Source organism: Coccinella septempunctata, chromosome 2 (genome assembly GCF_907165205.1).
Source record: "Coccinella septempunctata chromosome 2, icCocSept1.1, whole genome shotgun sequence".
Taxonomy (NCBI): Eukaryota; Metazoa; Arthropoda; class Insecta; order Coleoptera; family Coccinellidae; genus Coccinella; species Coccinella septempunctata.
Window position 1 is genome coordinate 31,460,027 of NC_058190.1, and position 22,875 is coordinate 31,482,901.

The 22,875-nt window shown below is 35.0% G+C and overlaps 1 protein-coding gene across 1 annotated transcript in view; it reads left to right on the forward strand.

Moving 5' to 3' along the window:
* The first annotated feature begins 1,837 nt into the window (after nt 1-1,837).
* LOC123307234 (serine protease inhibitor dipetalogastin) overlaps nt 1,838-22,875 on the forward strand; it is a 66,840-nt gene continuing 45,802 nt past the window's right edge. The window contains exon 1 of the mRNA XM_044889463.1: nt 1,838-2,039. Within this exon, the coding sequence (XP_044745398.1) occupies nt 1,985-2,039 (55 nt within the window). The 5' untranslated portion in view covers nt 1,838-1,984. The remainder of the gene's footprint in view (nt 2,040-22,875) is intronic.

Below are 22,875 nucleotides of genomic sequence, written 5' to 3' on the forward strand. Positions count from 1 at the left end.
TATTGAAGGAAACCGTTGAAAGTGGATAACATATGCATGCATAATTCTGATAAAAATAATTATCATTGAGAACACCTTCAGTTGTAGAATAAATTATAGATTTCCATAATGTGCGTTAATTTTTTTGCGCAGTGTATTTAGAATGATTTCTTTTAGCCAAACTTAAACTTGGTAACAAATTTCATCAAAATAAGTTGAGGACAACTGCTGTAATTCAGTGGCCGAAAAGTTCATACATTACACTAAAAATTGAATAAGAGGATTTCACTAATGTGAGGTAGGCATTTATCCACAACACGTGTTTCGCTATCACATGAGTATCTTGAGTATATCATCAAAATCATATAATTTAGTTTTCAGATTCATTATGGATATTGATCAAGTAACGTTCACGTCAATTCAACATTCGTATACTTATAAAAACGAAAGGAATCGAATAGTTTCATTAATCTATTCGAACAATCTTGAAGGTGCAAAGAAGCGAAAGAAAGCATACCTACAAAGGTAGAGCAGGGCAAAATACATATGTACTTCGCTTTAATCCAATTAGAAATTATAGTAAAAGAAAAGTTTCCTTACATGAACATTTTCAAATGAAGGTACTCTCACTGCACTATTCGATGATATATACAGGGTGAGACTTTGACTCGTACAAATATTTCAACAGTAGATTCTTGAGGTCAAAAGAACCACTCTTTCTTTATACAATTTTTTTCCATTCGGCCCTGATAAAAAGATATAGCCATTTATGTTTTCATAACAAAACGTTCAAATATTAATTATAGTTGGAGAGCCGACGATGCTAAATAGGGATTTACTAGAGCGTGGTGGAGAACGTAGTGGATTTTGAAGATTAGATGGTAGAAAGAAAAAAAAAGTTCTATGTATGTATGTATGTACTTTCAGCGGTGGGGAAAGCGTCTGCAGGTTCTCAAAGATATGAAAAAAATCGTAAGGTGAACATAATTGAGCTTGTCAGATTAAGATACTGTATATGCCCTACGTGTCTCTGATAATAAATTCATGTTAATCTGACTATTTGCGTGGTGGCGCTGGACGTGTTGAAAATGGTAAAAAAGTTTTTGTACGAGTCAAAGACTCACTCACCCTGTATAAATCAAATTGATCGGTTTGTTTTTAGGAAAGAGGTTATACTTTATAAGGAAAATCATCTGAAATAATTAAGTTATTTTCTCCTAATTTTTAAACAGACAAGCGAAGAAAAGTAAATGTATCAGCAATTTCATAAAAACAATGATTTCATTTTATGCTGAAGCTTTTCACTTGAGAAGGGGGTTTATATCTGATCAAAAGTCCTTACACCCTGAATCTCAACAGCGTCCATGGCGACATGAAGTAGTCCTGTAAAATTATACTACACACTTGTTTAGACAAACAAGGTGTATATTGAACAGCCAATGGAATAATTTTATTATGTTGCTTGAAGAATGAACTAAGCTTTTTTAAAGTTCATGGATGTCTGTTTATAAGTCTGCAATCAAATAAATGCGATACCGAACACAAACAGAATTACTACTTTTGTAGAATTGTTTGATTGCATAATCAGTCTTATTGTCGAACATAATATTTCATTCGATCGAATCAATTGGCAGTGCCATAAAGCAAAAAACTCCGGAATGAAGCAATAAAGGCACAATAAGGAAATGCGACGTATCTGCGATGATCCCGATGGCATTGGACCGAGATCCATAAAAGCCAGAGAAAGGGGAAGCGGATTTCGGAAAAAATCCTCCTTACACAGCCTCCTCTGATTAACTTCGTTATCAGGCCCGCAAGAACCGAACGGACAAAGTGATGGTAGCCGGTATATGTGCAAGAAACGGCGGATATAGGCCAGTCTGTGATCTCTCGCAGTCCCGCACGGCTGGTCAGATCGAATTCATTGGTGTTCTGGTACTCTTTGGTCGCGAGACGTTCTTCTCTGGTCGGTGTCTCCTGTAGTTAGTTGCACCCAGATCGCGAAATGATTGGAAGAGGACTTCTTTGTGTCTGTGCCGTATTCGCAGCTATACTGCCAGGTATGCGATATTCTTTTGATTGTTGCAGTTTACGAAAAAACAACATTTTCGAAAAGGACAACATTATATAAATTATACCTATGCTTGGATTTTATGAAAGCTTTCGATACTTTTCAAAAACAGTGGTACATTAATTGAGCACAATCTCTTGGACAGAAGATTTATCTGGTGCAGAAGCGCCAAATCTCAATTATATGCCTTTTTCGTGAAAAAAATTTTTTGACTCAATAGCATGAGCAATTTATCTAATATACAAAATAATTTTCGAATACTCTTTTGAATATCTTAAGAAATGAAAGTATTTCAAATTCGGTTTCTTCTAAGTTCAAAACATTCCAAGAAAACTTCGATGCAAAGATTCGCAAATTTTCGTTAATTCTCTAAAGTTTGCTCTATATTCTTCGAGCCATGGAAAAAAGAAATTGAATATATTTACCTATATGGGGAGATTCTGATTGAATTTTTCATGAAATCTTAAAGGAATATTTTTACAATACATATTCTCAAAGATATGAGAATCAACTATTCACTTCGATAAAAACTGAAATATTTCCGTGATATTAAAGTGAAAACAATGCTTTTGCTCTCATGTTTGTCTCGCTTCATCATAACCATAAATGAATCTGTAAAATAGCGCAAAAAATTATGTGATTTCCGCCGAAAATATTCCGGAATTAAAACGGAAAATTTTCAGATCGAAATATCTAAAAAAAAATGATTTCCAGGAAAAATCTTGTTTTTTATATTTGTTCCAGAGCGGAAATTAAGAACGAAAGTATAAATATACCATGACAATGTTTTCCATGTTTTCATGTTTTTCTTCTGAACTTTTCTTTTGAAACCTCTTAGCATTAGCTAAGGAGAGGAGTACTTATCACATATTTTTGAATGAAATTTTTTTGCAGGACTAGGCACTAATAAAACGAATATCATCGCACATTTCATACAATGAATTCTCAGGAAATTCCTTTTAGAGATGATAATAATGATGAATTGGCGATGATTTCCATTGCGAAAAATTATGTCTCACCAATTTTATGATATTGTGTTTGCTGATTATCTATACATATAGAGAAAGAAAATTTCAAAGAAAAATACTACAAAAATAAACATACAGACCGTTCAGATTAATCGGAATTCAGGACGTAATTTTATTTTTCAATTGAAAATTTAATCAATCCTCGGCTGGGAAAATTTTTGTGAGAATCTATCCAAATATCTCTACAATTGATTGGAATTGTTATTTTTGGTATGCCTTAACAAATAACATTTTGCTCAGAGTGGGCAAAATTGGTGATACCTGAACTACAAATTTTTCAACCCAAAGTGATAGAGGAAAAGGCTGGGCACATTACGGTCGCCATTTTTCGAGAAACTAATAATGCCATAAACTACATTCCTCTATCTTCTTTTGTTTCCGATTTATAGGCCAAAATTAAAATTTCAACTTTGCTCATTATCTTCGTTTATGTTTGTGCTAGGATATTGAAATGAAAACATTATGCATACATGTTTTTGCTAGCAATACAGTGGCGTACTATGATTTTTTCCATCAGGTATAGTTGCTGAGCTATTACATAAAGATGTTTTTTTCTTATGAAAACGGTAGTTTTAAATGACTTAGAAAGACTAAGGGCAATGTATGATATATTCCTGAAACTGGAAGAAATGGCGGTTCTTTCTAAGTCATGTTAAACTACTGTTTTCATACGAAAAAACACAACTTTATGTTATAGCTGAGCAAATATACCTGTTGGAAAAATCATAGTACGCCACTGGATAGGTTTCAAAAAAGTGCCTGTATAATGTGTTCATTTCAACATCCTAGCACAAAGAGAAACGCAGAGAATGACTGATGTTGAAATCGGCAAATTTCAATTCTGTCCTATAACTCGAAAACAAAAGAAGATAAGTTTTTCGAAAAAAGAAGAACGTAATGTGCCATGCATTTTTCCTTATCTCGTTCGGTGAAAAAGTTCTAGTTCTTGGATTCCTTTCACTGAAATATATTTTAGTTTCACATCTCTTGTCAAAATTGTGTTTTTTTTTTGACATTTTGTTCTCTTATCTCTAAAATCCCTATTATCTGTCAATTTTGAAAATTTAGCTGGTTATTTGTTATCAAAGTTTATGAAAAACCACTCCCGGAAAAGTTTCACCCTTCCGAAAGTTAACAAAAAAACAATAGGTAGTGTTTTTTATTTTCTGTATATCAAGCTAAAGACACAAAACTGGATTAATATCATTTGTCAATGAAATTGTACATGTTGGAATTTTTTAACCCTGAAGGATGCTCCGAAAGAGTTTAAATAGTAAACCTCTGAGATATTTTTTGGGTTGAAAATTTTACTTAAAAAAACATTGTTGAAAAGCCGAATTCATTCACCAACTTTTTGAATTTATGTAGCCGATACTTGATGAAAATTTGCCTTAATATCTAGTAGTTTGTGCACTGTCGTTTAAATTTATACAGATAAAATACAAAAGAAAAACAAAGTTTTTTCCTAATCTTCGGAGGGTTGATACTTTGTGGAAAGTGTTTTAAAAAAACATGTTATACCAAATACCAGAATTTTCCTCAAAAAATTACCCCTTTAATTTTTTTATGATACAATTTTTTTTGGTCCGACGAAAACGGACCTCTTTAGTTGGGGACCCTAAGCGCGCACTTAGTGCTAATCCGCCACTGTGTTGACCACAATTTCAGTAAGTAGTAAAATTATGGACTGTTAAACTTAACCATTGTATTCATCCAGTACATTCAACTGCTGGAGATATTAAATATTGGTCGGAAACACTTTTCAATTTCAATTTCTGGGCATAAAAAACTCTTTTTAATTGAATCGTTAACCTAATTGCATATTAGAGTATCGTTGTTTATCTCCATAATATTGAATGGATTATTTGAATAGGACCTTGTGACATGCTCTCACAAAACAGTCGACTAGAGATATAATATTTGCTCAATTCATTCCTCAGGTTATGTAGAGTAGAAGAGCTAGAACTGATCATTTCTGTATGTTAGATAGAACTGGAGCAGAGCTTGAAATTTCGAATTCATCAACGTCACGCAGAATTAAGTATTTTCTTTTAATTGATGAAGACATCGTAAACTGTCAACTCTATTCCTGTTTTATTTTTAATCGATGCCACATGTCACCTAGTTAGATATATTTGTGTTGTGCAATACCCAGCAGGAAGATGAGCACTAGATGGAAATATCTGAAACCTAATATGCACTTTCGCAATACTTTTGAACTCAGCAGTAGTGGAGAAGGAAAATAACTTCTTGGAAAATTTTCATAATTTTGTATGTCTAGAAATTACCGCTCTATTATGAGGTAGACGTTTGAATGAACTCATATTTCCTGATGAGGCGAATTATATGACAGTATAGTTGGTATGACTTGTGACACATTACTTGAAGAAACCAATTTGTTTTTGTCCTGACTTCGAAGAAGAAATGGCTATTTTAATTCATATCTAATGTATTCAGTTGTCAAAATTCATCCATAAATTTGATCGATAAAAGTAGAATCTTGCAAGTATGTTGAAAAAAAAAGATTTTTTGTCAATGCATGGTTTGTTGTTTTATTGGTGTTTTATGAAGAAATGTCCAAAGAGACCTAGGAAAAATCTGCAGCTATTTGGGGAGAGATAAAACATTCGTTATATCGGGAAATGTCGTAAATGTCACCAAAAAGATAGTTGGATAAATAAAAAGAATCGAAAGAAATCTATGGAATCACTCACAATAGGCTAACGGAAGAATATGCAACTAAAGAAGCTTTAAAGATCTGAATTCTGATTTCTGATTTTGGAGACCTACGTGTAGGCATAATAATTTGTTTTTATCAGAAAAAATATGAGATTCTGTCATTGTATTCAATAAATGGTCTCTCATTAGCTTTTTGTTATAACATGTCTATTGTTGGTAATGTAACAACCATCAACCAACCCTTGGCCGTGGCTAAAAACTACATCCTTTGTTTCTAGAAATAATTAATTTGTGTCAGTTCTAATGATGTTAAACCTAAAATTGTTTTTGAAATAAAAACCCAACTATGCCTATTTGATCAAGTAATGATCAAATAGGCATATTCTCCAATAGAACAATAACTGAAAACAAACAAATATTACAACAAGCTGCACCCTGTCCTACTGGCAGTAGCAGGAAAGGATAATTTGAGTTTTGTATGGTCTACACTTTCGAAAATGATGTTCAAATGAAATGATTGCAAAAATTGAGATCAATGAAATACTACGTAAAAATGAGGGAATTCAAACACATTTCGAAAATTTCATACAAAATATGGCCGGAATAGATTTTAAATGTCACCTCTGAAAACACAAAACCTTCTTCAAATATTTCTCCATAAATTATTTTCCGGGAAAAAAAACCACATTTTTCATAAGGAGAAATGCTGTGCTAAATTTTGCAGAGTAATTCCTACCATAATCCCAAGTAGACAAATGAGTAGACTTATTGCTCTCAATTTCCTAGACATCTATTATACATCGATGGAACTTGCTGAAAGTTTCATTATCAAGAACACCGGACTCTTGTTATATGATTTATTCAACGACAATTAATAGAAGGCATTTCCTACCGCAATCTTTCGAACAAGCGGTTTGTAGCGAAAGGTCACGATCATGTGGACGACATTCTAACAGATGAAGTTCACGGTTTGCAGTAATAAATGAAATCCTGGTAGGAATAACTATCGGAAACCTAGTAGTGAAAATATTAGATTAAAAATTGTTCAAAATGTCCACCTTCGGCTGCAATGCAAGCTTCACATTGACGAACTAAAGAAGCCGTTACTCGGCGGATCAGATTTGGGTCGTTTCGTATTTTGTTTGCTGCATCTTGAATTCTATCAAGTAATTGTTGATGAGATGGGATTTCAAAATGATAAACGCGCTGATGTTTCTTACATCCCAATGAATACAAATCTAAGGGATTTAACGCGATGGCCATTGTATTGGTCCTCCTTGACCTATCCATTTATTCCGCCAAATAACTACTTGTCTCCCTCTATGTGGTAGTGCACCATCGTGCTGATACCACATATTTCAAACAATGTTGAGCTATAAGTCAAACATGAACTCAAAAAATTTTGTGCTCCAAAAAATTTTCATACAAATCTGCATTCAAACGATCATTTATTACATGTACTGGCATCAAATCTTTTTCAAAAATCCCACCCCAAACGTTTACACTGAAACGTTGCTGAAATCGTCTTTGTCTAATGGTATGTGGATTCTGTAGTGCTCATACATGTTCATTATGTTTATTATTGATACCATCCTTAATGAAACAAGTGTCAAAACCGATATTTTTGTCGGCCTACTCAATCAAAACATAAAGAAAAATTTTCAAATGCTTGTAAATCCTAAACGAAAACGAATCGAACCTACGTTCATAGGAAAAAAAATGTTTAAAAGAAGCACGGCTACCTTCTGTCAAAGTTTGTCATAGAGCTTGTGAACACCCTGTATTGTGTGGTAATACAAAGTTACCTTTTTTAAATGGGACACCCTATATATTTTATTCGGCATTTGAATAGAGCTCAAAAAAACTAAATCAAATATCTATAACTTTATGGGTCCCAGATTGCCCGTTTCGGGTTTCTTGATAATTTTCAGCAAAAATGGTCCAAAATTCGAAATACTATAGGTAGGTTATCTTTCTAGCTGTCGGATTGCAGTTCACGTAAAAAAAGTCATAAATGCAGTGAGCGAACTTAACAATGCTAATTTTGTTTTAATTACAATTGCACATTTGAAATGTAGGTTTACGGCATTGTTATTGTTCTTGAACCTTCATTCGGCCTCGAAAAAACAATATCTCTTGTTTTCTTGCCGGACAATTACAATGAAAATAATCGAACGAACAGAAAACCTAGCTGTATCTATGCCTGAGATGATATAAATATGGTTGGATTTGGCTTTATACTGATGCAATTTTATATGCGGTGCCCGTTTGAAGCAAAAGAGAAGTGATTTCAAAATGTGACAACACTGCTTTTTAATTCTTAAAGAAGATCTGTTCATAAGAAGGACTCAAAGTTAGATATTTGTTAAATATTTTGGTAAAAAGTGAAATTCGATAGCTAGGAAGGTAGGTAATCTACTTACAGTATTTCGAATAAAAGAATATTTTCACTGAAAATTATTATCAATAAATTAGAAACAGTCAATCTCTCAATATTTGATTTCTTCTTCTCGAGCTTCTTATTGACTCAATCCAAATGTCGAATGAAATATAGGGTGTTTCATTTAAAAATAGGTAACTTTTTATTCCACTCTGTATACGAATAAGTCAGATATTCCTCCAGAACAAGTTTTGCTTGACATTTTTTTTTGCATGGTAGCTCCTATAGTTTTGCATATAATGTAAAGGGTCTTTGCATCCATATTTTCGTCATCGTTCGTTACGGAACATGTGAACTGACTGGGAAGTGTGCCTGACACCGTCTCGAATGACGATGCAGTGTTATCTATGGATGCAATGTCGACTCAACAAAACACGTAATCCTGTAACTGGCGCCACTTCGTTAACAATAACTATATCCGATGAGTGACATAAATGCAAGGTCCACGTGTCTCCAAGTGGATAATCCTTTGAAGATACCGACATCAATTGGATTGGTTCGTGATATGTAACATGAATGCGTGAAAGTATACACAGAGCAGAGGGCACCTTTGCAGCTCGCATAAACGCAACTTGATGTCCCCATAATCTCTACCTTTATGTATTCGATGCTAACATAGTCAGGAAGTCATATGACGCTTAAATTTTCAATAAGTGAGCTCACTTCGACGGGAAGTTAACCTTGAATAATATATAGATTGCTTGATTTTGGCTGTTTCTGGCACTTCTAGACAAGATGGGTAAAAACTTTGAGAGGAGTCCTGAGCTCGATTTTCGTGACAAGTCCATAACTGGAAACCGTTTCACGATATCTTCATTTGTCTTGAAGATTCGACCAAATTTTAATGTTTTATCGGTTTCGAAAACGTGCCGTACTTTCTTTATTTTCGAAAATATCTGAAAACGGTGAAAACTTTCTACAGGCACTTTTGTATTGGAAATACGATACCATATTTAACTTTTTTTTATCTCTTCTAATAAGGGAGGAAAAAAAAACAACTTCTGATGAAGACATCTCTATGATACGAATTGAAACTTTCTGATCATATAAGTTCAAAGTTATATGGATAGATGGTCATACCAAAATGAAAATATTTGTAGACAAATAAACAGGCTTTTGATTCAATGTTTGGCTTGCAATTGTGAAGATTTCTGGGACCTAAAATATATGAAAAAAATTTGGATAAGGCCCGCGTTTATTTGAATATTTCAGAGAATTTTGTTGAGGAGTATATTGACAATATTCCTCTCAATGAATCGAGGTTGCTTTCTTATCAGCAGGATGGCGCACCTGCCCATAATTCGCAACGAACTAAAATCACATTGAATAGTTTATTCGAGAATCAGTGGATGGGAACGCATGGTCCTAGTGCCTGGCCAGCAAGATCACCATACCCCAATTCTTTAGATTTCTTCGTGTGGGGATATGTTAGATAGTGATTTTTCCTTGAGTAAGAAAGAAATATATAGAGATATATATATATTTGAAAAGCTAATTTTTTTTGGTGATATGAGGCCAAAAACAGAATGCATTCGTATTTAAAATATACCACCCTCAGTACAAGAGATAAAAAAAAAGTTGAATATTGTATCGTATTTCCAATGATAAAGTGCCTGTAGAAAGTTTTTATCCTTTTCAGATATTTTCGTAAATAGAAGGTACATTTTCGAAATCGATAAAATATCAAAATTTCGTCATATCTTCAAGGCAAATGAAGATATCGTGAAACGGTTTTCAGTTATGGACAAAAATCGAGCCCAGGACTACTCACAACGTTTCCACCTATCTAGTCTAGTACCAGAAACAGCCAAATTCAAGAAATTGGGATACCCTGGACAAGATGTTACAAATTTACATACTAAGGCATATTGAGATTTTTGACTATGAACTTTCTCCTGAAATATTCTGTCATTATGTAGTAAAATAACATCCTCTGCTATTTGGGCGGAAAACTTACAGGATGTATATGGGAAGATCATAAAGTGAGACAATTCGAATTCATCAAAACTCAATATTTTTAGTTTGCAACCTATATGTTTTATTATTTCAATCGATTCTCGTTATAAAGAGGGGGGGTTACGTTTCAGAGTTATCAAAAAAAATTTGAAATGAAGGAAAACAGCAAATTCGTAACTATTCATATATACTCCATTCTCTTTTATTTAAGCACTCGGTTGGCCATGGAAATTTGACACATTTCACTCTATATAGTACGAAAATGTGGGGTTATGACGCTTGTCAAAACATTTTTGGGTTTTAAATCAACGCTATGCTGCCCGTTCTACGTAAAAGTTTCTGTTAATACGTTTCTTATCACAATGTCAAATCTCTTCGGAAAATATGTGAATATAATTGAAGTTTATACAAACTGATTGAAGGCATACCAAATCCAGTTATTTGCATGGAAAAAACAAGAGATCAGTATAATATCATAATATGCACTAGCTTGAGGAGAGTAAATGTTCGTTATCTTCTATGGCTAAAGATTTAATAAGTTACGTCAGTTGTAGATTTCAAAAATATTAACCCGAAGGTGAAATGCATATAATACAGTGGTTGGGAATAGGTATCTCCCGAAAGAATCAACAGATAATTACAAGAATGTTAAATTTTTCAACAAAAATCATCTTGCATCAATATAAGTAGAAGTAATTAAAGGAAGTTTCAAGTCAGGATAAACTTCACCTTTGAACAATAATTTCACATGAATAAACAATTAACAGGACAACTGGCGCGTATTTGTGGCTGTTCATCTTAATACATTGATATAATAATAATTAGATAGTTATTGGTACCTTAAGATATTTACAATTTACAATGTATAGGACAAGTCAAATGAGAAATAGAAAAATCAATTTTCGGCAGCTTATTCTACGATGTCATTAATCGAAAATGCTGTAATAAACTTTTTCGCATTGATTCACAACATAAAATTCTCAAATGCCACCACTTTTTGGGTCTCCCGATAGAAGGAAACCCTTTGCCATCCTCTTCATTCACAATCTTTCTGATTTTGGAAATATTCAGCTGAAATACAAGTCGCTTAGATTCAGTTAAATTATTATATAAGTTCCCTTACATTGAATATGTTCGGTACTGTCTGACGTATTTTGGATTTTAGAATATCAGGATATAACTATTTGAATGGGCGGACCTGAATTCTGAATAGCCTTAAACCCTTTCTCTTTTTTCAATAACTTTCGGCAATTTGTAATAAAAATTGATATTAGTTGTGGCAACAGCGTTATGACATTTACGACATTTCATGAGTGCCAACCTTACTCCGTTCTGGTTACAAAAACTTTATTTATTATTATTTCATGGCCAACCGAATGCTAAAATAAATGTGAATGGAGTATACTCTCTGCCAGTCCCTGCATAGGTAGGTGTATAATATTTTGCAAGTAGAAATACGTGCCTAGTTTAGGTATGTACTCAGTGTACTCGATATTTTCAAATGCTCAACCTCTTGGAAATCTTAAGATCTCTATTCATGTACAATCATATTTTTCCAAGTGAGCTCCTCAAGAACGTGATTTGTCTCCGGTTAGATATAAGCTATTCTTTCCGCATCTTAGCTCACGTTTAAAATAATCCAGACATGACACTGTCATATAGAATGAAATGTGCATCAGATCCTGGGAAACGCTCGAGATTGTCGGATACCTCGCACACATACGTAATCCACCTGACCGTGTTCGTAACCCCGTTGATTTGTCCCGGTCGACTTCTGTGCTGAAATTCACATATAATTTGAATGTGAAATTAGACTGCCTTTGAAACGGTCAAGTGTTCATGCTGAGAAGCTTAATGGATTCACAACGGATTCATCAAACGAAATGGTGTATCGATGTTTACATTGAAATTCGAGACGGCTTGACGGCAGGTGGGTCCTGATTGGATCAGAATTGGACATGGAACTGTAGATACTAGCTTTATTATAGATTTGGAACAAATCAGTTGGAAATGAGGAAGTGGAATGAAGAAGTTCATAAAATATCAGAGTGAATGTGGAATAAATTGCTGAGATTCCTTCTTTGGCGGTATGTGCTGCGGTGAGTTCACGCCATTTGAAGAATGGCGTGCTCTTGGGGTGATTGTTTCGTCCCACTGCTAGGGTCGGACTCATCAGGTAGGTTAATGAACCCTAGCAGTTACCTACGACAATCGCCGAAGCAGCGTAGTTTGTGCCTGCTATAAACGCCGGTTACGTCGAGGGTATAGAGTGTTGCGTCGCCGGTGGCGCCATCGTTTGGCGTATGCTGCACCGCAATAGACGTATAATCTACCCTGTGATCGCAACCGTCGTGCGCAGTGATGCCATCGTTTGGCTACCCTTGGTACCATCATGGTGAGATGAAGTATTCCTCTACCATGGGTACAACTACGCCGCCACACTTCCATGCATCAAATCACCCTTGTTGCGATCGGTTCCAAACTAATTTTTATCAATTAAGCAAAACTCACGTGGATATATTCAAATTTGCGTTTGATAAAAGTCAAAAATCTCAAATTTCTCGAGTTTTTTTTCGTCTTTTCCGATCTGGCTGCAGTGTTACTTTGGCATGGTATCTTAATTCGAAATTCATTTTGTTTCTTTCGCGGCCGGCGAAAAGCAGAGGTTTGGATAAATAAAGCCATTTGGGAACCCTCTGATTCAACTGAGTTTGCCTCCACTACCCACCCGGTGTTTAGGAACTTAGATTAGAGTGATGTTCCCAAATTGGAGGTACAAACAAAGTGGAGAGATTACTGAGGTAATTTTAGGAACAAAAATTTCCACAAACATGGAATTTGTTTTCGAGATACAGGGTGTTAAAATTCGAATTTTGGGATTGCTATTGGGAATTCCAAAAAAGCCATAAGCCCTCTCGTGTTAATTTTTGTGAATAAAAAGTTCTGTTTGTTTTCATCGAGGAACGGAGAATATTTTGGTGTTTCAATAAGAATTTTTATGAAGAATATATCTTAATCTGCTGAAAATATCTCAATCTATCTCGTGACAATGGAAAAAGCTTAGTGAAGTTTTTATAATTTGCATCCTTTGACCAAATCTTCGATTACGACTTACTTCTGAAGATGTGAGTTTTTACTATTTTCTACGATGAAATGAACATTTAGTCAATGTTCAACGACAGATGTATCTCGTCCTTATAGTACGGTCAAGTTTTTGTACATTTCAAATTGGTTTCGAAGAATAGAAGGTGAATTAACTAACCTGGATATATAACCTCAAAATGAAAGGATTTACACCAATCTGTTTCCCCCAGAGAGGATTTTTTCCACCTAGTAAGTTGATATACCTACATATGAATTTCGATAACATTCACCCAAAATTCATTTCTGATTTCCGATTCAACTTGGACAAGTTTTTTTAGCATCAGTGTTGACATTTTAGCCTTTATAATGGAGATTGCAAGATATCCATAGTTGTGGCTCTCCATATAATCAATTTCCTTCTATTATGATCGTGTAAAGAGCCAAGAAGTTCGGATTCGAAAAATATTGCTCTCTTTTATCAACTGATTCAGAACATAGTCGGAATTTTTTTCATAAATATTAATACTTCATGACATTTATTGACCTAAAATTGATAATAATTGAAATACTTGAATCCAGTTTCGACGACCAATTTTCAAAATTGAGAAAAAACAACTATAAATAGAAAAAATTATTGATAGAAGAATATCTCAGAGTCCCCCTCGAAAATGACAATGACTGAATTAAACTTTTATTTCGAACTGTCATCACCAGCGACATGGTGATGACATTTGAATTCCCAATCAAAACAAATCGTGAAAACACATTCATTATTAGAAATACTGAGTTTGATTTGATGTGTCAAAACTAAGATATCATCTTAGTCAAAACGAACTATGAATTTATTTACCACAGCTTACTAGCTGCATTTTCGTGACAATTTGGATTTTCGAGAGAATCGTTCAAAATTTTTTTCTCTAAATCGGTAGCAGATACGACGGAACTACAAGGGACCATAAAGAAGTATAACAACAAAGATCCTTTTCGCTTTTTTTTCAAATCGATAGTGGATCACCAAAAAAAGTTCTGGAGGAAAACAGGTGACAGTGTTCCAGAAAAAATATCATCCTCTAGATTTACTATCGAAATTGGTCACATGGTGTGAACTATCAATTACCAATTTAGGAACACATTGAATTATGTAACAATGTAAACTATGAAACTACGAACATAGATTGGTGTTTATATTATTTAAAAGGAATAAATCGAGTAGTTTTCTTGCGTTCACATAGACAATTCAAATTTCCCGCAATCTTTGGAGAACAGACAGAAAACAAAGAAATTATATCCGTTCTTTTCGTTTGACACATAGACATAGAGATGTGGACAGAGCATTCCCTTTCCATCTTTGCATGAAATATGGCCCAAAAAGTGACAGGACAAAAGGGTCAAAAAAATTTTTCGTTAAGGTAATAAATTAGAATAAAAATTAGCTCAAATTTAGGGCCAGAAAAATTGTGTGGTGGTTCATCTAGCTTTATGGAAACAACAATTATTTACTGATTATTTGTATCCGCTATCAAAACAATTGTCAAAATCGAAGTGATATGAGCCGTTTCTCTTAATTTGATGAATTTCAGCAGCAGCACGATGAATGTATATTTAATTATTTTATTTGTGAGAAGGAAAGATGTTTCAGAAAATATCTAATTTCTCTGGCTCTTTGAAGCCAGAACGCCCCCAGCGTTTCATTACAGTATTCAGCAACTCTTTATGGATGTTTCACAATTAAAACGAAGCCCATTGGAGCGCGCTCTTTGGCCGGATGTTTCGAATCATTGGGTTCGGATTGAATACAAAAAATCGAGAATTTATGCGCTTGTCTTTCAGTTACCATAATTCAATCCTTTCAACAATAGTCCAAATGTGAATGTGCCGATGGGTCGTATTTCATCCAGGGTTGGATAGACATTGAAAATGTTGTGTTAGTTTTTGCCACTTTTTCAAGCATAATATTCAATTAGCCAAACTTGTTCGTTTATACAGGGCATTGGCGCACCCAGGGGGGGAGGCACAGCCTTCTCCAAGCGTCGAGAAGCTAAATGATTTTGCCATAGTTAAACCTTAAAAAATCAAGCTTGCAGTTATTTGTGCCCACCCCAGAACCTATGTGGCCCCCCCTCCATAATATCATTCTGGATGAGCCTATGATACAAGGCTCACCAACTTACCAGTCACACAAATTATTTTCTAACATCTACAAATCTTTCGTTAAGAACGAACTTATTCTGTCAAAAGCTACCTTTCTGATTCAATCAATATTTGGTTTCAAACGATCGGAAATGCTCGAGAAAAAAAATCCATTACCATGAAACTTCAAGAGCGATTTGACACAGAATTCAAATTTTTTAAGCGAGAACTAAGCGTCGTCAGATCATTTTCAAGTGAAATGATTTGGTTTAAGAGGGGGCCGATTGAACGGCCACCACACTCCCTAGACTTGACACCTTTACATTTTTCCATCTGGGATATCCAACTGTACACACACTGTAGATCTATTCTTATATGTTCCAAAAAATTGCTCTGTAATACATACCTTCAAAGAAGAATTATTGCTTCATTTGTGAAATCAAATGATTGATGATGGCACTTAACCCTTAACCACAGTCAGGAGTCAAACTGACTCCGCATGGACATTGTGATGGAAATATTTTTTGTTTGAGCAAGAATCAGCTAGCAACCGTTGGTGTACCCTAGTAATATCCACCAGTACGCTCAGAAGCTTGTAGCGATCAACAATGTGTTGTTACACCATTATTTGGTTTTAAAGCGAAAAACGTGTTCATTATGCTGTACGTATATGCAGGCGCCTGTAGGAATACAATTCTCTTCTGCTCTGTTCAATGTGCAGTTGAAGCAATTCAACCTTTTTTTTCAGAGTTGAAGTTTTGTTCTTGTTATTCAACATTCAGGAATGTTGTTCTCAACGTTTTCAATTTTGAAAATATTATTTTAGTCGTTTTTATAGAATGTGTTTTTTAGTTGTATTTCATAATTATTGAAAATCTACTATTTTCTTATATTATCAGAAAAAAACCCTGAGTAGATCGTTTCAAATAAAAAGAGTCCATTTGACTCCTATCTGTGGTCCTGTCTATCAAATTAATGACTGTGCTTCCTTAACACTTGTTAAATAATAAAATATTATTGTCACTGATATTGTATCTCAAGAATTGAATATATTGAAAGGAGACTTGTATATTTTGCCAAACTAAGAGTTTGCTCAAATTGTGTGGGCTTATTTTAAGTGCATTACAGCATACCTCAACGACTGAATGTGGAATTTATTCCACATCCACACCAATATCCCAGTTTGCTTGGAAAACAGCTTTTTTAGTGAGAAGAAAAAGGAGTTTCTGTTAATGTTTTTTCGACATTTTGGTAGATATTCCAGAACCGAAGCGGGAATTAGAAGCTTCGTTTGAGTTTTTGCTTTTACACGCATAATTTTGGTACCTAATGAAATGAAACGGATCCTAATTGAAAATATACGAACAATACTGACAACGTTTGCGGTGCTACGCCAATTTTTTAGTATTTTAAGCTCACTTCATGCGAATATAGAGTCGTGGGAAATTTTTCTGTTAATTAGTTCCAGAAAGGATAAAAATCCAGATTTTGACATACCTAGCTTACATAGAATTATGACATATTGTTGATTGAAATCGATTCATGGACCATTCCGACCATCCATTTCCGTTAGAATTCATTCAATTTGTCGTATAAAAAGAAGCCATGACAGTTTACTCCTATTTTCCACAGACAACAGTTATGATCAGCAACCGGAAATTATCTGAGACTATATCTTGAGATTTCCGTAGGTATTGTGGCTTATCCAATTTATACCTAATTAAGTGGGAACATTCTCGGCTAGTGTTGATAATCATGTCTGCATAAAGATATTAATTAGGTCAAATCAAGCATTCGCATAATCATAATAAGATAGTTCCCGTAAGTAACAAACGCAAGAAATATTTCTTACCCGGAGCATTAATTTTGAGCGTTGGAAACACTAACAAGTTCAATCCTCGATTGTTTTTGCACGTTTTCAGAAGATTAAGTGTTTCGAACACATTTCAATAATTATCCTACTTCACAGCCTTACTGCAATTATCCATTTTACGATTAACGGAAATATAAATTTGATATTAGTTCGACTTCGGTGCGATTCATGGTCCATGTTTCACTGGAGCTGATAGTTGGGGAACCCAAAAAGGAAATTCGGGGTTTACTCGAGCGTGTCAGATTAATATAAGGGGATATACCTTTAGACCCTGTGGAGTACTTCTAGCAAAAATCAGACCTGAAGAATAAAAAAAAGATCATTAGATCATTGAGCGTGATGAAAAAGTGTGGGAAGGTGATAAACTTTGAATCCTCACTCGCACATTCATGAGAGTGGTGGCTTTTTTTTTCGTTTTGACAGTTTCAGCAAGCCGAAACAACAAAAATTGTCCATAAAGGTCACAAAAATCAGTTTTTTTTAATTATCTTCTCTCTCCTCTCTCTTGGGCTTCAAATCGTTTCCGTATTCATTATAAAAATTGTAGAGCATGATATTTTCCACAAATTTCGTTGTGGGCAATTTCTTATATGTTTAAACGTTTTTGAAATATATGGTGATGAATGCATGACTGAGATTCCACATTGATCTTGCCCTCTCTAGCTCGAAAACGGTTGAGAGTAAGAAAAATTGTTTCAGACAAAAGTTGTATGGAATTTTTTTAACCACAATTTTCAAGATGAATATATAAACGATTAGAAGTACAGAAAGGGAGATATTGTGAAAAAATGCATTGTTATCATTTTCAAACTCTCAGATTAAGAAAATCCCACTGATTGTGTTAGATTAATGGGCAAACATGTCTGCAACAACGAGATAACCATCTATATGAAAATCTGACATGCTCGAGTATGTACAGGTAACGATTTTTTTTTGCATTTTCAAAGGATCGCTGTGACCTTTCGTCTCGTTCGAATTGTCTCTCTTGAAAAGTAGCTTCCTTTAGGTCGAATTAACATATCCTCAGAATATCTAACATCATTTTCAACTCTTTCGTACGGCCAGCCCCACCATGCAAACTGTCAAATTCATATTAATTTATTATCAGAGACACGTAGCGTATAAACAGTGTCTTAACGTGACACGCTCGGGTATGTACCTACACCTGACGATTTTTTTTGCATCTTTCAAAACCTGCAGACACTTTTCCCACCGCCGAAAGTGTATACATCATATATATGGTGGCTCCCCAACTATGAAGTTGGTTAATTTCCATTTGGAAATCTCAGAAAATTAAGTAATCTACGAAGTTCATGGGGCATGTGAATAGCGAAAAGGTGAAGCTAATATATCTGTTAAGTACGTATGACACCCTTCTATTGGAATAATTCCATATATGAATGTTCACGTCATCCTACAAATTTTCTTTCAAATTGTTGATGAAATTGAAATTTTTTCTGAAAAGTAAAAAAAAATTAATTGGAATCCATTCAATATACTTTTTATACTCGATAATTGGATGTTTTGTTAGTGAAATGGGTTATATTCAACAAAGAGATCATTTCCTGGAAGTTTTCAAACGATGGAAAGCACTTGTTCATGATTCGATGATATCATTAATTTACTACCTTGACTGAAATGTTCCAAACGTCACGAATATGTCGATCTCGCGGTATTTAAAGCTAGATCAACATTGTGTGTAACCGAAGTGTGAAATGTTTAACGCCTAAGAGCAAGAAGAAAAAGTGAAGATGAATTCGTTCCTATTTGAAAGCGAACACTTCAATCGCTCCTTTTGAATGCATTTTGACTGCAAAATGTTGTCTTCAGTATTGAGTTAAGAGCAATCGGATACATGTTGCCATCTTCGTTCTGGAAATTATGAAGAGCGAATTACATTGGACAGTTCCTCACTAGGTATGACTTCCTAGACATATCTGGAGCGATTAACAACACACTACATGTATCGGTCGAAAAGGACTCAAAAAGCGATGTATAATATGTTGAGGACGAGAATAGCTGGGACACAGGTGAGCAACCAAACCACCTCTTTTAAAGCCACTCGCAGAACACCTCAAGGAGGAGTAATATTTCCCGTTTGTGGAGCCTAGTAATGAAGGAGCTACTCCACAGGCTTAAGAAGCTTGCATTCATATGTATATGCTATGCTGACGACATAGTCTTAATAAATAGAGGAACATTCGAGAGCATCTCATTTTGTGAAGCAACGAAGACTCAGACTTATCGAGTATTGGTGCTGGTCAGTGGGGATAAACCTTAACCCAACCAAGACCAAGACCACAATAATCCTATTTAACGGAAACGGAATTTTTCAGCCCTCAGATCCCTCTCTCTAAATGGAGCAATCATAGAATGAAAGTTTGATGTGAAATATCTCAGTGATCCATGAGGCATAAAAACAAGCATCCAGAAAAGTGGGAAACAGAGCTCACCTTGACTGGGACCTAGGAAACAATCTACCAAAAATGTGATATAGCGATACATTCTTAGACTGATCTTTGATAATATCACCTATTCTGTGATGATATGGGAGTGCCAAAGTAAACTCAACGAATCAGGCTGCTTGGTCTGGGTTGCCGGTCACTCGGGAATCAAAGTAAATGAAGATGTAAATACACTTGCCAGCAAAGGAGCTCGAACTCATTCTTGCATTGGTCCAGAACCATGCTATCATATAGGTAAATTTACCTAGAGAAAAGAGTTTCAGGAGAAGGAACAAACGAAAAGAGAAACATTCTGGCGGAATATTCCTATGGAAAGTCACCCGAAAAAGTTTTTTTTTTTTCAACTTAATATTGCGAAATATAAGAAGTATCTAGATCTTAGAAAGAATATGCTACACCTCATCGCTGGAAGGCATTGCGTCCCCAGTAAGCACCTAATGACACTGTACATGGCATTAGTTCAACATTCAAAAAAATATGTATTCAACCTGTGGAATTATTGGAATGGTTCTACCATCAAACGACACAGTGTTTCTCTCCATTTCAGGTTTATTATTTTCATGATACTCACTAAAACATGATGACAAATGATGAAACATATTGAAGCATTTACAAACCCCCTTTCAATGTGACACATTTCCAATGAGAGATATTTGTATGATTAAATACCAACAATGAATGATAATGATTATTTTATTATACAGAAAAAATTCACATTGATCCATCTTTCAAATAGTATATTTGACAATTCTGAAAAGCATCAGCTGTGGTCCAACGAAATGGTGAGATGATGTGTGATGGGTGATGACTTCCAATATGTGGGTACCCTAAAAATTAATGAACTTTGTGTGAGGACATACAAGCCTTCTTGATAATGACTGGACGGAAGGATCAATGAAAATTCTAATGGATCGCAGCTGGGAAAAACAGACCGAAGTGCTTGAGGAGTACCCTAATAGGAGGGTGCAGTGACTGCCACTCATTTGGACACTAAGACTTCACTGGCAACGATAGATTTACAGGAAAGACGCTTTTTTATCAGGAAACAATTATCTATTGGAGTTTTGAACTTGGTGGAGCATAGCAATGACAGATATATGCATAAACTTGTTATCGTCAACTGAACCCCTTGCAGTCCTAGTCTATATAAGGACTCGACTACTGGGCAAATCCTACAGCAGATGTATGCATAGGCAGGTTCTCTCAAACTGAATCTAGATCAGTTCCTGAATTACTCATCCACCTGCATGATCTCTTTCCTTAAGAAGATGGGACTTGAGGGAGAAGTCTTTGATCTTATTTGTGTGTTCCATTATACCGCAGGGATTACCAAACCGACCGAATTTGTTAGTACATGTCCTAACAATGCGAGCAAAACAGCCAGTTGAAGCTAGTTTCCTGATATAAATATAACACTTACAGTTAATTAAAGATCAGCTCGAGGTTAAACGAAATCGACCGCTACTGCGTTTATCATAATTGACATATCGTTTAGAAGGTGCAGTTAGGTCAATATGAGGAAAGACGGAATAACATGCCTACTGCTAATACTGCAAATTACCCGTCTTCAGATTTATGCCTGCATACAGAGTCCGAGATCATATTCATTATGTTGTTGACATACATTTGGTCCTCTAGCCCAAAGAGAATAACTGCGGAATTGCACTTTCAGATAATCTCACTATTTCATTTTCCTATTCATCGAGAGTGGGTTAGATGCTCCTTTTGCCTACATATCTTTCGTAATCGATTCGATGCCTGCGGTACATCCTCCGGATAGTCCTAGGTATATCTTGATGCCGAAGGCCATGATCGTGAACGGTGTGAAAGTATTTCCTTTTTTCCATTCCTAAGAGGATGCTCGAGATAACTACTTGTTATTGCCTCATAGTTTGTGTTTTTCAATCGATGCGTTCTCGATTATATCGATTATGAGAGATCTTTATTGAGAAGTGGTAGTATTTGTGCAAATCTGAACAAGCTGTCATGTCAGAGTTGATGAATGATGAACATTAGGCATAAAGCAGGAAACAACAAATGATCATGAGATATAGATATAGTTAAGATGCTCAAAGAACTCGAAGCTCTTGAAGTTGCATCGTCTGGCTGAACAACCAGTTTTGGCGCGAAATGAGCCAAAAAAAACTTGGTTCAAAATTCTGAAACCAAACTTTGGGAATACACGATAGTAATATCGCAGTGGGCATAAATTTTAAAATTCTATGATGCTCAGTTCGAAACTCTTCAGTAAGAATCAAAACGGAAAGAATCATAGCTAACTACCATGTTAGTATCATTTATAAAGTCCCTGTATTTTTGGAGGTTGAATTCAATAAATTATGTTTGCCGATTAACATCTAGAACTTTACTCCAAATCTAGAGTTGCGCACATAAAACAGCCACCTGAAATATTTCCAAGGGATTTATTCAAGCAAAAGCCGTCACAGGTCAATTTTACTTTCACAAGAGACATATTTTAACTATTAATTTATGTAGCGGGAGTCCGGAAGACTCAGAAAGGAGACTTGAACCACCTCAAATATCTCAATTCAAATTTCGCTCTACCGGTATCGTAAATAGCTTGCGACATACTCATAATAAGGCACAACTAGTTCGGGAGTGAGAGGGTTGATCTTGATTTTCTTGTTAGGAAGTAAGAAATTCAATAATTTTTGTTAGCTACACAGTCTGAAGAGTTTATTAGGTGCGTGGAGTTACTTAGTCTAATTGCTTTCATTGATTAATATTGTTTTACAGCGATGAGCCTATAAAAAAAATTGAATAATAGAAATAAATATAAAAAAAATATACAAAGATTGAAAAAAGTACAAAACATCTCGGAAATAAGTGACAGTGACTCTGAAATCGAAAATATGTATTTCATACGCTGATGCATCTGGTGAAAACATTGACATAGTTGGTCATCGTAAATTGTTTTTTTCTGATAAACAAACTCATGGTTAAGTATCTCTCGCCCCTTGTTCAACTCTCCCATGGGTTAGGGAGACATGAGCCAATTTTCGGTTCTTAAAAAAAGAATTGCTGTACTCAGAAGGTTCATCTCACCATCACTCTACTATTATCTATCGTTACCTATTTGAGCATGATATCTTCACGCGATATCTTCACGCAAAAAAATGAGCTGCTACCATTTATAGATACAATTAAAG